Source organism: Accipiter gentilis, chromosome 5 (assembly GCF_929443795.1).
Source record: "Accipiter gentilis chromosome 5, bAccGen1.1, whole genome shotgun sequence".
In the NCBI taxonomy this organism is placed as follows: Eukaryota; Metazoa; Chordata; class Aves; order Accipitriformes; family Accipitridae; genus Astur; species Astur gentilis.
Window position 1 is genome coordinate 34170359 of NC_064884.1, and position 13630 is coordinate 34183988.

Genomic DNA, 13630 nt, shown 5'->3' on the forward strand with positions numbered 1-13630 from the left:
GCTTAGCGGGTACTAGGACTCCAACCACAAGGACTTTGCTTCCTGCTCAACCACTGGCCTGCTGCAGGATGTTAGACAAGTCCTTGTCTCCTCAACACCACAGGTGACCCAGGCACAGAGAGGAACTTCCTACACTAACTGATATAACAAGTGCAGAAGTTCATTAACAGATCTGTCTCCTTCATCCCACGAGAATCCAAAACTTCAAAAAAAAAACCCCTAACCTTTTTCAAATAAGACTGCACTCCTTCCCCAGAGGCTCATCACGTTCAGGCATACACAATAAAGGCTTTTCTGCACTTGCTGAGCGCCTCACTAAAATTATCATGACTTATTCACCAAGACGCAGTGGTTTCCAAGCCTTTCATCTGCAGGCCTCAGAAGATTTTCTAGCAGAGACACAACTACTGGCTAGAGTGGTTAGGGTAGTAGAACCTAGCTTTATTTCCCAGATCCCTCAAAAACAGTCAAAAGGCCACAAAGTGAGAAGCTGCGTAACCCTGCTTCTCGCACTCTATTCTCACACAAGCCAAACAACGTTCACCCTTGATGAAGATTAAAATTTTAAAAATTGACATCAACTTTTCTCTGAAAACTAGAGATCTGTTCGTGATCCCATTAAAAAGTCAATCAATTGTAAGCAAAATCTGCTTCTACCTTGGCGGAAAATTTGTCCATTTCCTCTTCAGTGGAGGAATTTCTTCCCAATTGTACCATTAAAGGAAGGAAAAAAATAAAAAAAATTGTTAAAACTCAAGCCAAAAAAGCAATACTCTGTTGTGTTTGGGAAGCAATACTCAAAGTGTTTCTTCTACTGTTTTCACTTGACTTTTCACCAATTTTTTTTCTCTGGTTACAGTAGAATCACAGAGTAACATGAACTGGAAGTGACTTTTGTTCACCTGGCCCTATTACTCCCAACAAAACAGGGACAAATTGACTTGGATTGCTCAGGGCCTTGTCCAGCTGAGTTCTGAATATGTGCAAGGACACCCCAACCTCCCTGGGTAGCCCGTTCCAATGTCTGACCACCCTCACGTTGAAAATTTTTTCCCTAATATCTCATTGCCATTTGCCTTGTTGCAACTTGTGACTGCTGCCTCTCGTCCTACTGCGGTGCATCTCCCAGAAGAGCCTGGCTGTGTCCTCTCCATACCCTCTCATCTGTTAACTGAAGACATGGGATAGTTCTCCTTTAAAGAAAAGCAACATACACGCACACCTCCTGAGTTGTATTCCCAAGAGGTTCATAAAATATGTACACACAGATTCGGATTTTCAGCTTATTTCTCTGAAACACAAGTCCCGTATTTTTGTTTGCAACCTGACACTGTCTCTTATGGACAGCCCTTCTGCAGGGCGTACCACCAAAGGCTTACCTTCACCGGCAAGCCACACGGAGTAGCTAACGGGGTAAAAATTCACAGCGCAAATTATTCTGTAGTAATCTTCCCACACGGAGAAACGCCTAATTTTTGTTCCCTATTTGAACCAGCCCTGCCAGTCCGAGGTACTTACATGGCCTCACGATGCACTCTGCTTTTCACTTCTCCGTTAAGCAGGGAAGTGACACGCAGCAATGTGGAAACCGGGCACAAAGGAAAACCAAGCGCGCACTTGCGGTCAACCTGGGGGTGAAGATACAGGCCACAGCGCGGGGCCGCCTGTGCCAAAGCCCCAGAGCGAGCTGCTGCGCCCGCCCTGCCAGCCCACCTCTCCCCAGAGCCGAGCCAGCTGCACACGGACTGACGCTCGCTTCACCGAGCCCACGCGTTTGCCTTTTTTGTTGGGGGGGTTTCTCTTTGCTTGGTTAGTTGTTGTTTTTTCACAACCACGAGCCGTTGGTAATTGCGCACCTGCCCGGGGTGGGGAGTCGCTGACAGGATTGCCACGCCCCCGCTGCCCCCCTCCCTCTCCCCCCCCCGGCCCCCGCCATCCCCGGTGTGCGACCCGCGGGCAGCGCGCGCTGCCCTCCCCTCCCCTCCGCTGCCGCCTCAGCCCCGACCTGACGGCGAGAGGGAGCCGGCAGACCGCGCTCTGCCACGGCCACCCGGCAGACAAAGAGCCGCCCCCGGCCACCGGTCTGTCGAAGGGTCTCAAGGAGACCCTACCTTTCGCCGAAATTAACTTCCGAGAGGGCGCACGCCCGCGCCCCGCTGCCGAAGCCCCGTCGGTCCTTCCCACCTCGGTGTCAGACCTCACCGCCCTGCGTCCCGCCTGCACGCCCCGCCCGGGCAGCCCCGGCACCGCTCCCGCCGCCCGGGAAGCCGGGGGGCCCCGCGGCCGGCGCCCCCCCCGTCCCCCCGCCCGGCGTCGAAGGGAGGCCCCAGCCCAGCCGCCACGGGGGGCGAGGAGGGGCCGCAACAAGTCCCCGCCGCCGCTGGCCGCCCTTACCCAGATAGTGCCGCAGGTCCAGCAGAAAGTGCGGAGGCCCCCCGTTGAGCTGGTAGAAGAGGGATCCCAGGCAGAAGAGCAGCAGGGCGGCCATGCAGAAGCCGTAGTCGCGCAGCGAGAGGAAGGGCAGCGGCGAGAGGGGCCGCCGCCTCTTCCAGCCCCCGCCCTGGCCCGGGCCCGGGCCCCCTCCCGCCGCCGCCGCCGCGGGGAGCCGGGGCGCCGGGCAGTCCCCGCCGCCGCCGCCGTGCTGCTGCTTCTTCTTCATCCTCCCCTTCGTCGCCGCCGCCGGCTCACGCAGCCCGCCGGGCAAAGCGCATCCTCCATCCGCCTGCTCGGCTCCGGCTGCCCGCGGCGGGGAAAGTTCCCAGGAGCTCAGGGGACCCGTCCCGTCCCCATCGCCGGCTGCCCCCCCAGCCCCGCGGCAGGCGAGAGTCCCCGGCGCTGCGGCGGCGGCTGCTGCTGCGGAGCGCCGCTAAGGGGAGGGGAAGGAGGTGGTCACCATCCCGCTCCCTGGGGCTCCTCTCCTCCTCCGCCGCCGCTCTCGCTCCCTCTCTCCGCTCGGCCTCTCGCTCCGGTGTCAAGTTACAGCCAGCGCTGCTCCGCCACCGACCGCCGGCAACTCGCGGCCGACTTGTGCGCGCCGCCCGGCCCCGCCGCCGCCGCCCGCCCACCCCGGCCCGCCCCGGCCTCCGGTCCCCGCGACGCGCCCGTTGCCTCCGCGCGAGCGACCCCTGCGGGCGCCGCCGCCCCACCGGCCCCGGCTGCGGCGGCGCCCGGCCCGGCCCGCCCCGGCCGACCTAAGCCACCTGCCCCGGCCCGCCCCTGCCGCCGCGGGCAGCCCCCTCGGGGCCGTGGGGCTGCGCGGGGAGCGGGGCCGGTACCCGTGGGGCAGGGGCCGTGACGGGGCTTCTCGCTGTCCCCGGCCGCGGGGAGCGGCGGTGGGGCCTGAGCCGCCCTAAACACCGCCATGGCCCCCTGCCCGCGCCTCTGCTGCTGGGGCAGGCCTCCGGACGCTTCTCCGGGGCCTGGACGAGGGGTCTCATCTCGCCAGGGCCCCAGTGGCCCACAGAGGCTACGCTGGGACTGACATACCTTTCCTTACAGTGCTGATAGCAGCGAAGAGGCTTAATACGGCGGTGATTTAGACAAGCCGTAACGCAGCATTAAGGTCCGGCACCTTTACAGTCGCGTAACATCGTTCATGAGGGGAGAGAGGGATCGCTCTTCTCATTGCGGCTTACCTGGGACGATTAAAGTGGGGTGTTTTCTACTGGGGACAAGTCTTTAGACAAGTACAGAAATTACGAAATTAAAACTGCTCGTGCAACCTTAATTTGACCCCCTTGTACATATGGCTTATGATACAGCCTCTAATTACTCAATCATGCTATCTTTCCTAGAGGACCGCTTCCCACCATGCGTAGGGTAAATGGCATTCACTCAGCGCTGAGCTGTTTTAATAGCTTCATCCTCTTTATACAACATATGTCCCCAATATGTCCTGATGGCTTATTTGGAGCTGTTCTTGTCCTTGGGCATTGTCTGAAGTAGAAATACATTTCATTCCCTCATGCGGCTGCATTGCCAGCGCGGCAGTGGAGGGAGGGGGGCGTGGGGTGGTATTGTCAGTTCACCGTTTCGTTTTATGGACCTGGCTGGGAGGGGGGGCTTCACCAAGATCCTGCTCATGGGATGCCATGAGACTTCATTTCTAAGCAATAGCAAGTTCTATCCACCGTGGTTTGGGAGGAAAGTAGGAAATCATGACCCGAGTGCAATTTGCCAGGTCAGAAATTAAAAAGCAATCACCCTTTTCCTTTTTAGGCTTAAAAAATGCATCCTGGTTTAGGGGGGCCTGACTCATAATCTTTGCGCACTTGCAGCTGGAAATTTTGCTCAGGAGACTGCATTCAGATGTTTTTGCCGCTTATACTGAAAGGCTTGGGTAAGTGCCTGAACCTTACCTACACTACTGGCTTCGTTTTGCTGCTGGCATCCACCAGCAAAGGGCATCTGCTGAAATATGGAAATTAATCATGCTGGTGTGGACAAGAGCACAACGCCAGAATCTGACAATAAATAACCAATCCCATTGCATTCCTTGATAAAAAATATCCACATACTGGCTGAAAGAGCAGACCTTCTTAGTTTTGAGAGGAATCTCCTGGTTTTAGTTGCACAGTTCTGTGGCATCTCTGCACAGATCCTTCACAATCTTACACAAAACCTGTAGCAAAGACAAAGTTAGGAATGACAGGTCATTTTTGAAAAAGAGAAAAACAGTATAATACAAAAAATAAGTCCTCTTTGGGCTAGTGTTAAAGCACCAAAAAAAAAAAAATAAGAAGGCAGCAAATGGTAAATCTTTAGGGCTGCAGTTCACTTTAAACAGAAATATCCAACACCTTGCGCCAGATAAAGTCCTAAGTCTAATTGCACGGTTAAACTACCACTTCTTAATTCTCATGAACGTTGCTTTAAAACACTCAGGAAGTATTGGGGACTTACTTAACATGCTCTGCTGCCGTGGTTATTTTGTCTTGCACTGCTCCATGGATGTTTTACATTGTTTTATATTCTTTTGAATACTTCCATGTCTACTGGCTTGTTTGAATGACCACGCTGCAGATTTATTTAATAGTGCTAGTTGCTGTTGCAGATGAGAAACAGATAAGTACTTACACTGAATGTTTGAGAAAAATGGATGCTTTGATGAGAAGACAGACAACACCTGTAAGGTGAATCAATAAATCTTTATTTTTCTGGTTGCAAAGAATGTCTTTGATCTCTAGGAAGAGATTTTTTTATTTTTATTTTTTTTTAAAGAAACGATGGAAAACCAGACCAATCAATGGAGTAAAATTTAAGTGGGAAGACTGTACTGTTGAGAGAGTTCTTGCTGTATTTCTAGGCATTGCCAGGTAAAAAGTTCTCTTGGGAGGAAGAAGAAATAGAAATATTTGTTTCTGGAACATATACTTAAATGTATAAATTCACTGTAATTTCACATTACTTTCACATATATGAACTATCACACCTATGTTATGCTATCAGTTAGAATGCCTAAATCAAACTAGGGCAATGAGCAGGAAAATAAATACTATTTACTTTGTGCTATAGCTTGATACAGTGCAACTATTTTCCTATTTGTAATTCCCCTGTTACTCAGCTACTTTAACAAAAACAGTATGATTTTGCATGCACAGCATAAAGCAATTAAAATACATACATTCTTAACTTACTACACTCCCATTCACACAAAAAAAACCCCAAAGAATCCAAAACTCAAACGCCACATTAAAAGAATATTACAGTTGAAAAGCCAAGTTCTGACACTTTATGATAATCCAAAGGTGAGATTTTTCAGACAAACTTGTTTTGACTTGTAGAGGATATGACTTACAATTTAGCCTTCAACTGTGTGATGATATTGTTTTGCTCAGAGGACCACTGCCTTGCATAGTGCATGGGACAGACACTGTTCACTGAACGTGCAGCTTTTCAGTTTATTTTTAATCTCTTTGTTCAACATATGTCCTCAGGCTTTGTTTAAAGCTATTTAAACCCTGCTTGTAATGTGGAATTATTAACATCATACAGGCTTTTCTACAGCATTCATTGTTACCGTACCTTGAGCATATGATGAATGCTTATGAATTACTTTCATGAGATGTAGCTAATATCACCATTTTACTGATTGGAAAATGAGACACAGAAAGATTAAGGTTAAATGCATCTATTAATTTTGGTTGCCAGCCTTGAGATGACTGGGGTTTGCCTTGTTGAAATAGATAGCATTATGCAGCACTTTGTATGTTCGAAGCATAGCTCCCTTTGACTTCAGGCGCAGCTGTGAATGCTAACTACTCCTACAAATCAGACCTCAGGCTCTCAAACCGAACACCAAGCATAAAAAGAGCACTTGGTGGCCACCTGTAGTTCAAGTAATCTGCCTGACATCATATAGGAGTGCTCTGGTGCTAGCAGACACAGAATCAATCATTTTCAGAGCAGCATTCACCGCAGCAGTCCTAATCCTCTGCCTGCCTTGACCTTGTCCCACTCTTCTTTTTCCTCCTCTCCTAGATCTAGTCTCAGCTCCAGGATATTTGTCCAAATCTATTTCCTTCCATGACCTCATCCAGTCTTGGTCCAGCTTTTGCTCAGACTGAATGCCCCTCCCGGCTGCAATGGTTCCAGCATGAAGGACATTGCGAGTACAGAGGTGCTTCCCCAGGGCTGGAAGAGGATGCTCCGTACAATCAAAGGAGCAGAGAACATAGCTGGTGAAAATTTCAAAGTGGATCCACATTGGTGCTGTGCAAGAGATTCCTGAGCTGAATCGTAAGTCCAAATGCATGGATTCAGAAACAAGTTCAATAAGTGAGATAAAGAGCGCATGAGGTTTTGTGTCTGGCAGTACTCATCAGAGAGACTCGTTTGGCTACATCAGCTTGGGTTACCCACTAGCTAGTCAGTTCTGCTACTCAGCCAGCCTGGACGTAACGTCTTGCCAACTGGGCTGTGTGCTTGTGATTCTGAGCCTATATGTCGTTAGTATCTTGTTTGAGAATGTCTGCACCAGGTTGCTGGGGTGCTGCTGCTCTCTGTTACTGAGCACACATAATCTGAGATTACAGAGAGATCTCTAGTCTTCCATGGGAATAGCAAAACCCACATGCCCAAAAAAACAAAGACCAATGCTCCAAGGAACAGATGCACTATGATTTCCCATTTCTGCAGCAGTAGTATTTTGTTTCTAACACAGGCAAAACATCTTTCCCTTATTCTGAGAAACATCTGAACATTTTTTTTGAAATTTTCTAAATAAATTCTCTAAATAAATTCTCATTAAGCAAAATTCCCCAGCTGGGATATTTCAAAATAGACAGTTTGCAAAGGTATAAATAACTAGAAAGGGATAAGATAAAGCCTGGGCCCTAATTTTCATAAGACAGTAAGGATAGAGGAAATTTAGATGCAAGGCTTCACTGAGTAAAGTTTCACTGGTATAACAGAATAACATAACGTAATGTCATCTGAGAAGCACCCGTGAAAGATCACAGCTTTAGATTCCTCCAGCGCTCTCTGCGATTCAGAAAGGGTTCAGAGCATATCAGAGTAATTGATGGCAACTGTGCAAGCTTTATTTTGCTTTGTTCAGCAACAGTTGATAATTTGATGGAGATGAAATAAGGGCGTACCATACCCTTTCATTTCATGCATATAGAATGCTTGCAAGTTTCATTTGCCGTGACTGAACTGGAATTGCAACCCTGTGCTGTCCGGTTGTATTAATTTCTGTCCTTTGTGGAAGGTTCAGGAATATATCCCTGGGAAAAATATGACAGTAAATATCTGAAGACAGGGAAATGAACTTGTGTGCCAAATGGATACAACTTAGTGACACTCTGATGGAGCAGGTTCACTTCAGAACAGGTAGGTATTTATAATTTGTAATTGAAATGGTACTTGGAATTACATGAGCATGTTCTATTGACTTCACTTGGAGTGTGATGGATTTATCAAAAGAAATTTCTATTAATCCCTTGGCATTGCTGGCTATTTCCAGCAAAGTGCTACTCACAGGGCTATTCTAACTCCTGATACCACTGTGTGTATTTGTTTGCTTAATTTTCTTACAAAAATGGGTAACAAAAGAATTCAACCAGGATGCCTTCTTTTTTAATCAGCATGCACATCATTCAGAAGCGGCAACTGAAGCTAGAGGTAAAAGAGGATGTTGTATAATGTATAGTCTTGATGATCAATCCTTTCCTCTCATAAATATCCACTCAGAACCCCCCAACTAAGTTCCCTTTGACTTTGTGTCCTTTTTGTATTGATTTTCCGATAGCAGTCTAATTCCTGCATTTGTCTGCAGAACTACTAATAGAAAGGCAGAAGTTTCAATGTGTAAACATGAGTTTTCACACAGCAGACCCATTAAAAGCTATATTTGTTTAGACAGTTAACAGAGTAACACCATATGATGTACTGGACAGATTTAGACATGTAAAGATGGAGACAGTCACATGGCGAAAATACAGTACTGGTGCTAATTAGGCACTAATTAAAGTAGATAGTTAGGCACTTACGTCTAAATCCAGGAAACAGAAAAATATGTTAGAAACACACAGCTACCTCCAGAGTAGCTGGTGCATGCATGCAACACCATTGTAATACCAGGGAGCAGCAGAGCCAAGTTAACGCAGGGCTCTCAGCAGGTTTAGCCAGGGTGAGCAGAGAGCCATCCTGGCACCGGTTTACCTCGGCCAATCCCAGAGACATTTTACAGCTCCCCGTAGCTCACTGCATTCTGTAGCATAGGGAAAAACTTCAGGGAGAAGTAAGCTAACGCACCAAGATGTGCATTGGTGTTGCAGCTGGGATCACTATGGGAAGAAAAACCAGCCATCTAGTCTTGTCTATAAGAAACATCAATCCACATCTCTGAAACTACTCTAGAAATTAATATTCTAACTCCTAATATTCTACTAATACTAATGCCAACACTGCTGTCTTATAAATAAGGCAGACCTACAAATGAGGTCTCTTTCCCACAGATGAGGGCTCCAACAAGTAGGAAAAGACTCTCTTAACTTGTCTGGGTTTTGGTTTTAGGGCTTTTGGGATGGAGGGGAGGGGAGGGAGAAGAAGGTGAAAAGCCAAAGTGAGAAGAAATTTAAAAAAGAAGTGAGAAGCAGGTTCATATAAGGGACTGGAAGAGTGTGGTGCACCAAGGGTGAAGAGAGAGAAGATCATACACCTAGTGTGGTGTGCAAGATGGAGAGGTGATTTGTACTTACAGGGGAGAAGAAGGAAATTCTTTCCTAGTGGGGTGGGGAAAACAACACCTGATGTGGTGCATTTAATGCTTGGCAGTCTCAGTCTCCAGGTGGGGTTTTCAAAAGCGACTGTCTGAACAACTGGGGGTCTAAATCCCTCAGTAAATTTGGCCCTGTGTTTTTTCAGCTCATCTCAGAGCTTACATATGAAACAATTCACAAACTAGAAGTTACTTTACTGAATGATTCATAGGCAGATTGCATGTAATCAAAGTATTTCAGAAAAACTCTTTGTTCACATATCAAAAAGCCAGCAAATGTCAAGCTCTTCGGCATGGATCCCTCACTTGGTGAAGTGGTATTCTCCAAAAACAGAGTTACGCATTGGCTGCTTTTGTATAATCTGCCACAGGGTGTCATTACATGTTAGGTCAAATTTTGGAAAATGCAATGTACAACAAAGAGACTGACCCACAAGATAAAATCTACTGTAAAGTCTGTAAATCAGGTCACTTCATCTTCTAACCTCCCATGAGTGGTGGCCCCACAGCACATGTGCTGCATGAATCTGCTGTTGCTCTTCCTTCAGCTACCAATGCCCTGCTGCTTCCAACCCCAAAACAGAAGTACACCATATTTCAGGTGATACAACCTTCACTCGTTAACTACAGTGGAGGGAACATCCTTCAGAACTGTTTGCGTTTGCTCTGTAGATAACTTGATCTTTTAGGCACTCAGTTTTATCAGCCAACTTTTAACTGTAGAGTGGTGATACATTGCTGAGAATTGAAATGGAAGGTCAAAATGTAAAACCTCAAGCCAACAGAGTAAAATGCAAATTGCTAGACCAATATCTGATAATTCTCCCCTTGTATGAGGGACTGAAAAGAGTGGTGCACCAAAGATGAAGACGCTGTCCTGCATACAAATATGCACACAGACACATATGGAGTAGCCATAGGTGTAAAATGCTGACTTAACACTAGTTCAGGCAGCTTATTGCACCAGCTCAGAGAGTTCTTTTTCTTAGTTTTGACTCATTTCCCAGACAGTTACATATATAACCTTGGCTTCCTATCGTTTCCTTGACACATGCACATATAAACCTGAAAGATTTTAAGTTGTATGTAAAGTTTCATTTTCATTCTACACAGCCAGATTAGGAGTTTTATTCAGTGTCACTTTGCAGAATAACCTTGGGAAATATGGAACCTTTTAATTTTTTAATTCAGTAGGAAAATCTCTCATTTAAATAATTCATTCTTGTTACTCTTGCAGATTCTTGCTGTTAAAATGTGAAATACGCAAAGCAGCAAGTAGATCTGCATAGCGTAAACTATTTCCCCCACTTTTAAATTAGATTCTTTGGAAACAGTATTTTTGGCATGCAGTACGGATTTCTTTTAAGCCTATACAAAATACATCTGGAAGATAATGCCTACGAAAATGCCTTTTGAAAAAGTAGACTATATAAATCAATTGTTTAGGACCTCTGAAGTAGAGCAATAAAATCTATAAAATTAGTATAAAAAGATGAAATGCAATTAACATAGTCATGGAAGTTTACACAAAAATAGCAGCCAAGCATTTGCAAGAGGAGAAAGAATGTAATTCATTTATAATGAATTAAGGCAAATAAATCAAAGGCTCCTTGCTCAATTTATTGAGTTTTACTCAACACCAAGTCTTCCTCTGGACCAGTTTGATTTTTCTGCAGTCTTTGTCCAGAGCCACGTGACTGGACCAAAACTATGAATTGCTTTAAGCACTCCCAGATGCTGGGGTTGTCCGTCTTAGATCATAATATTTCCAATTCTTGTGGAAAAAGAAAGCATATATTCTCATTATACCGGGCCTTCAACTGAGTAATCTCCTGATTGAGAGACTTGAGTTTAAAAACCAGAGCAACAATTATGATCAACTGGTCTGATTTCTGTTGCTCGATGAAATAAAAATTGACTCTGTTGTTGCTGCTACTATTACTTTGTCTCCACTATATTTTCCTTCCCTGCCTCTTGCTGCAGCGACCTTAGCCGTTTCAGTGGGGCTGTGTGTGTGCTGCTGATTGAGCTAAGCCAGACTTCAACATCACACCTTGTAAAGACAGCCTCTATTGCCCTTATGGGAGGCTCTTTCAAAAGATGTCACTTTTTTTTTCCTTTTCTTTTTATCTCAAATTAACACAAGCAGGCTCAACCATATGCCATTTGCATTTCAGAGAACAGTACACTGTGTCTTTTGAAGATCTGCTTAAAGTGTCGTTGCCTTTTCATATTAAACAGCACAAAGCCAAAAGGCTGTATGTTTGTAATGTTATGAAAAATGTTTGTTAATTTACTGTAAAAGAAAGATCATATTGCCTTCTCCCCAGCTTTGCCTTTTTATTTCACAACCACATTTATCCATGGACAGAAGACTGTTGCAAGGGTTTGTGTATGACAGTCTGTGCTTACACCCTCAGATGAGTTACAGACCTCTAACATTTGTAGAGTCTTATGTTGGCCGAAGGATGGGAGATGACAGATGTGCACCTGGATAGGAAATCTCACCCTGAATTGCATAACGGAAACCTCCAAATACATACGGAGGTCATGTGGTATGTAAATCCCTCTTTCCTTTAGGACAGATAACCAGAGTAGGGTGGCAGGACAAGGCTATTGCTCCAAAATCTGCACATTGCACCAGCTGCATCTCCACTCTTCTGGACCTCAGCCTAGGTTCCTTGTGCCAAGCACAGCGTGATGAAGAATTATTCCTCCTGCAATCATCTGTGTCTGATCCCAGGTCAGGAAAAAACTACAGCACTCTGCTGCAAGTGTATGAATTGCAAGTGCTGTGGAAGGAATTATGATACGGGGTCCAAAGTGTGATTCTCCCACTGAATTCAGAGAATTGATTGGCTTGTCTGCAAGGGGTGAATTTCACCCCAGGAGGATATTTTAACCATTACTTTGTTACTCGCTTGAGCGTTACGCCATCAGCATCCATATAGCTATGGATCATAGCAGTTAAAGGATAAACTGCAGCTTTTATCCTCATTCAAGCTCCCCTTCCAAATGACCCCCTTATGCCTCTAACTTCTCAAGATGGAAAGCTAAAATTTTCCCACTCTTCATTACCACATGTAGTGCTCACACAAGTGCCCAAAATGTCTCTGTCTTCACAAATGTAGTATGTTTGTTCAAGCCAGGAGAGGTAGGTGCAAAACTGAACACCAATGTTTTGAAAATTCTCCTTTTAACCAGAAACATAAATATTAGATGGAAATAAATCATGATTAGACCAAGCCCTCAGCCAAAACCAAAGGAGAAAGTTTGTTGTAACGATGAGATACTATTTTAGAAAAATAGGGATGTCAGAAGTTTGTTGGTTTTTTTAAATTCCTGATGCCTTAAATCTAAGCTTCAGACATGTGGAAATGGCTTCATTTTTAGCCTTTAGACTTACCCCAGACATGATCCCCCACAAGGACAAGTGACTGTGTATTGTATATGTATACAATGGACTAACTGTTAGACTAATGGGGGGCTGTAGGAGGTTTCTGGGGCCCCTTCATTAAACTAATGACAAACATTCATCTCTTATTACAGAGGATACATTCTCTCCTATATCCCTTTTGCAACTCACTGTATTTTCTCTTTTTAAAAAGGCTTTTCAGATGTGTTCTCTGAATTCTTCAAAGAATATAAGATGAGTAAAAGAATTTTATTACTTATTAATTACCAATTGAATTTACTAATACTAATAGGCAGCTGAGGTTCTTGTAACTGCAGCTTATATCTGAGACATTTCAACTTCTCTGAGCTTGTGGACATGGAAGTCTAATCCATTTTCCATGTGTTTTTCCTGCTATCCTGGTTTCGGCTGGGATAGAGTTAATTTTCTTTCTAGAAGCTGATATAGTTTTATGTTTTGGATTTAGTATGAGAATAATGTTGATAGCACACTGATGTTTTCAGTTGTTGCTGAGTCGTGTTTAGACTAAGTCAGTCAAGGATTTTTCAACTTCTCACGCCCAGCCAGCAAGAAGGCTGGAGGGGCACAAGAACTTGGGAGGGGATGCAGCCAGGACAGTGACCCAGACTGGCCAAAGGGATATTCCATAGCATGTGACATTATGCCCAGTATATAAACTGGGGGGAGTTGGCTGGGGTGGGGGGTGTGGTGGATTGCTGCTCGGGAACTAACTGGGTATCAGTCAGTGAGTGGTGAGCAATTGCATTGTGCATCACTTGTTTTGTATATTCCAATCCTTTTATTATTATTATTGTCATTTTATTATTATTATCATTGTTATGCTCTTCCTTTCTGTCCTATTAAACTGTCTTTATCTCAACCCATGAGTTTTACTTTTTTTTCCTGAGTCTCTTCCCCCATCCCACTGGGCAGGGAGGAAGTGAGTGAGCGGCTGCGTGGTGCTTAGTTGCTGGCTGGGGTTAAACCACGAC

General features: G+C 45.5%; 1 protein-coding gene across 3 annotated transcripts in view; it reads right to left on the reverse strand.

Annotated features, from left to right (window-relative positions):
• The window catches only part of UST (uronyl 2-sulfotransferase), a 178406-nt gene extending 175378 nt beyond the window's left edge, over window positions 1-3028 (reverse strand). For all 3 annotated transcript variants that reach the window (XM_049800284.1, XM_049800285.1, XM_049800286.1), the window contains exon 1: window positions 2395-3028. In XM_049800284.1, coding sequence (XP_049656241.1) covers window positions 2395-2659 — 265 coding nt within the window. In that variant the 5' untranslated portion in view covers window positions 2660-3028. The remainder of the gene's footprint in view (window positions 1-2394) is intronic.
• Window positions 3029-13630: the final 10602 nt, after the last annotated feature.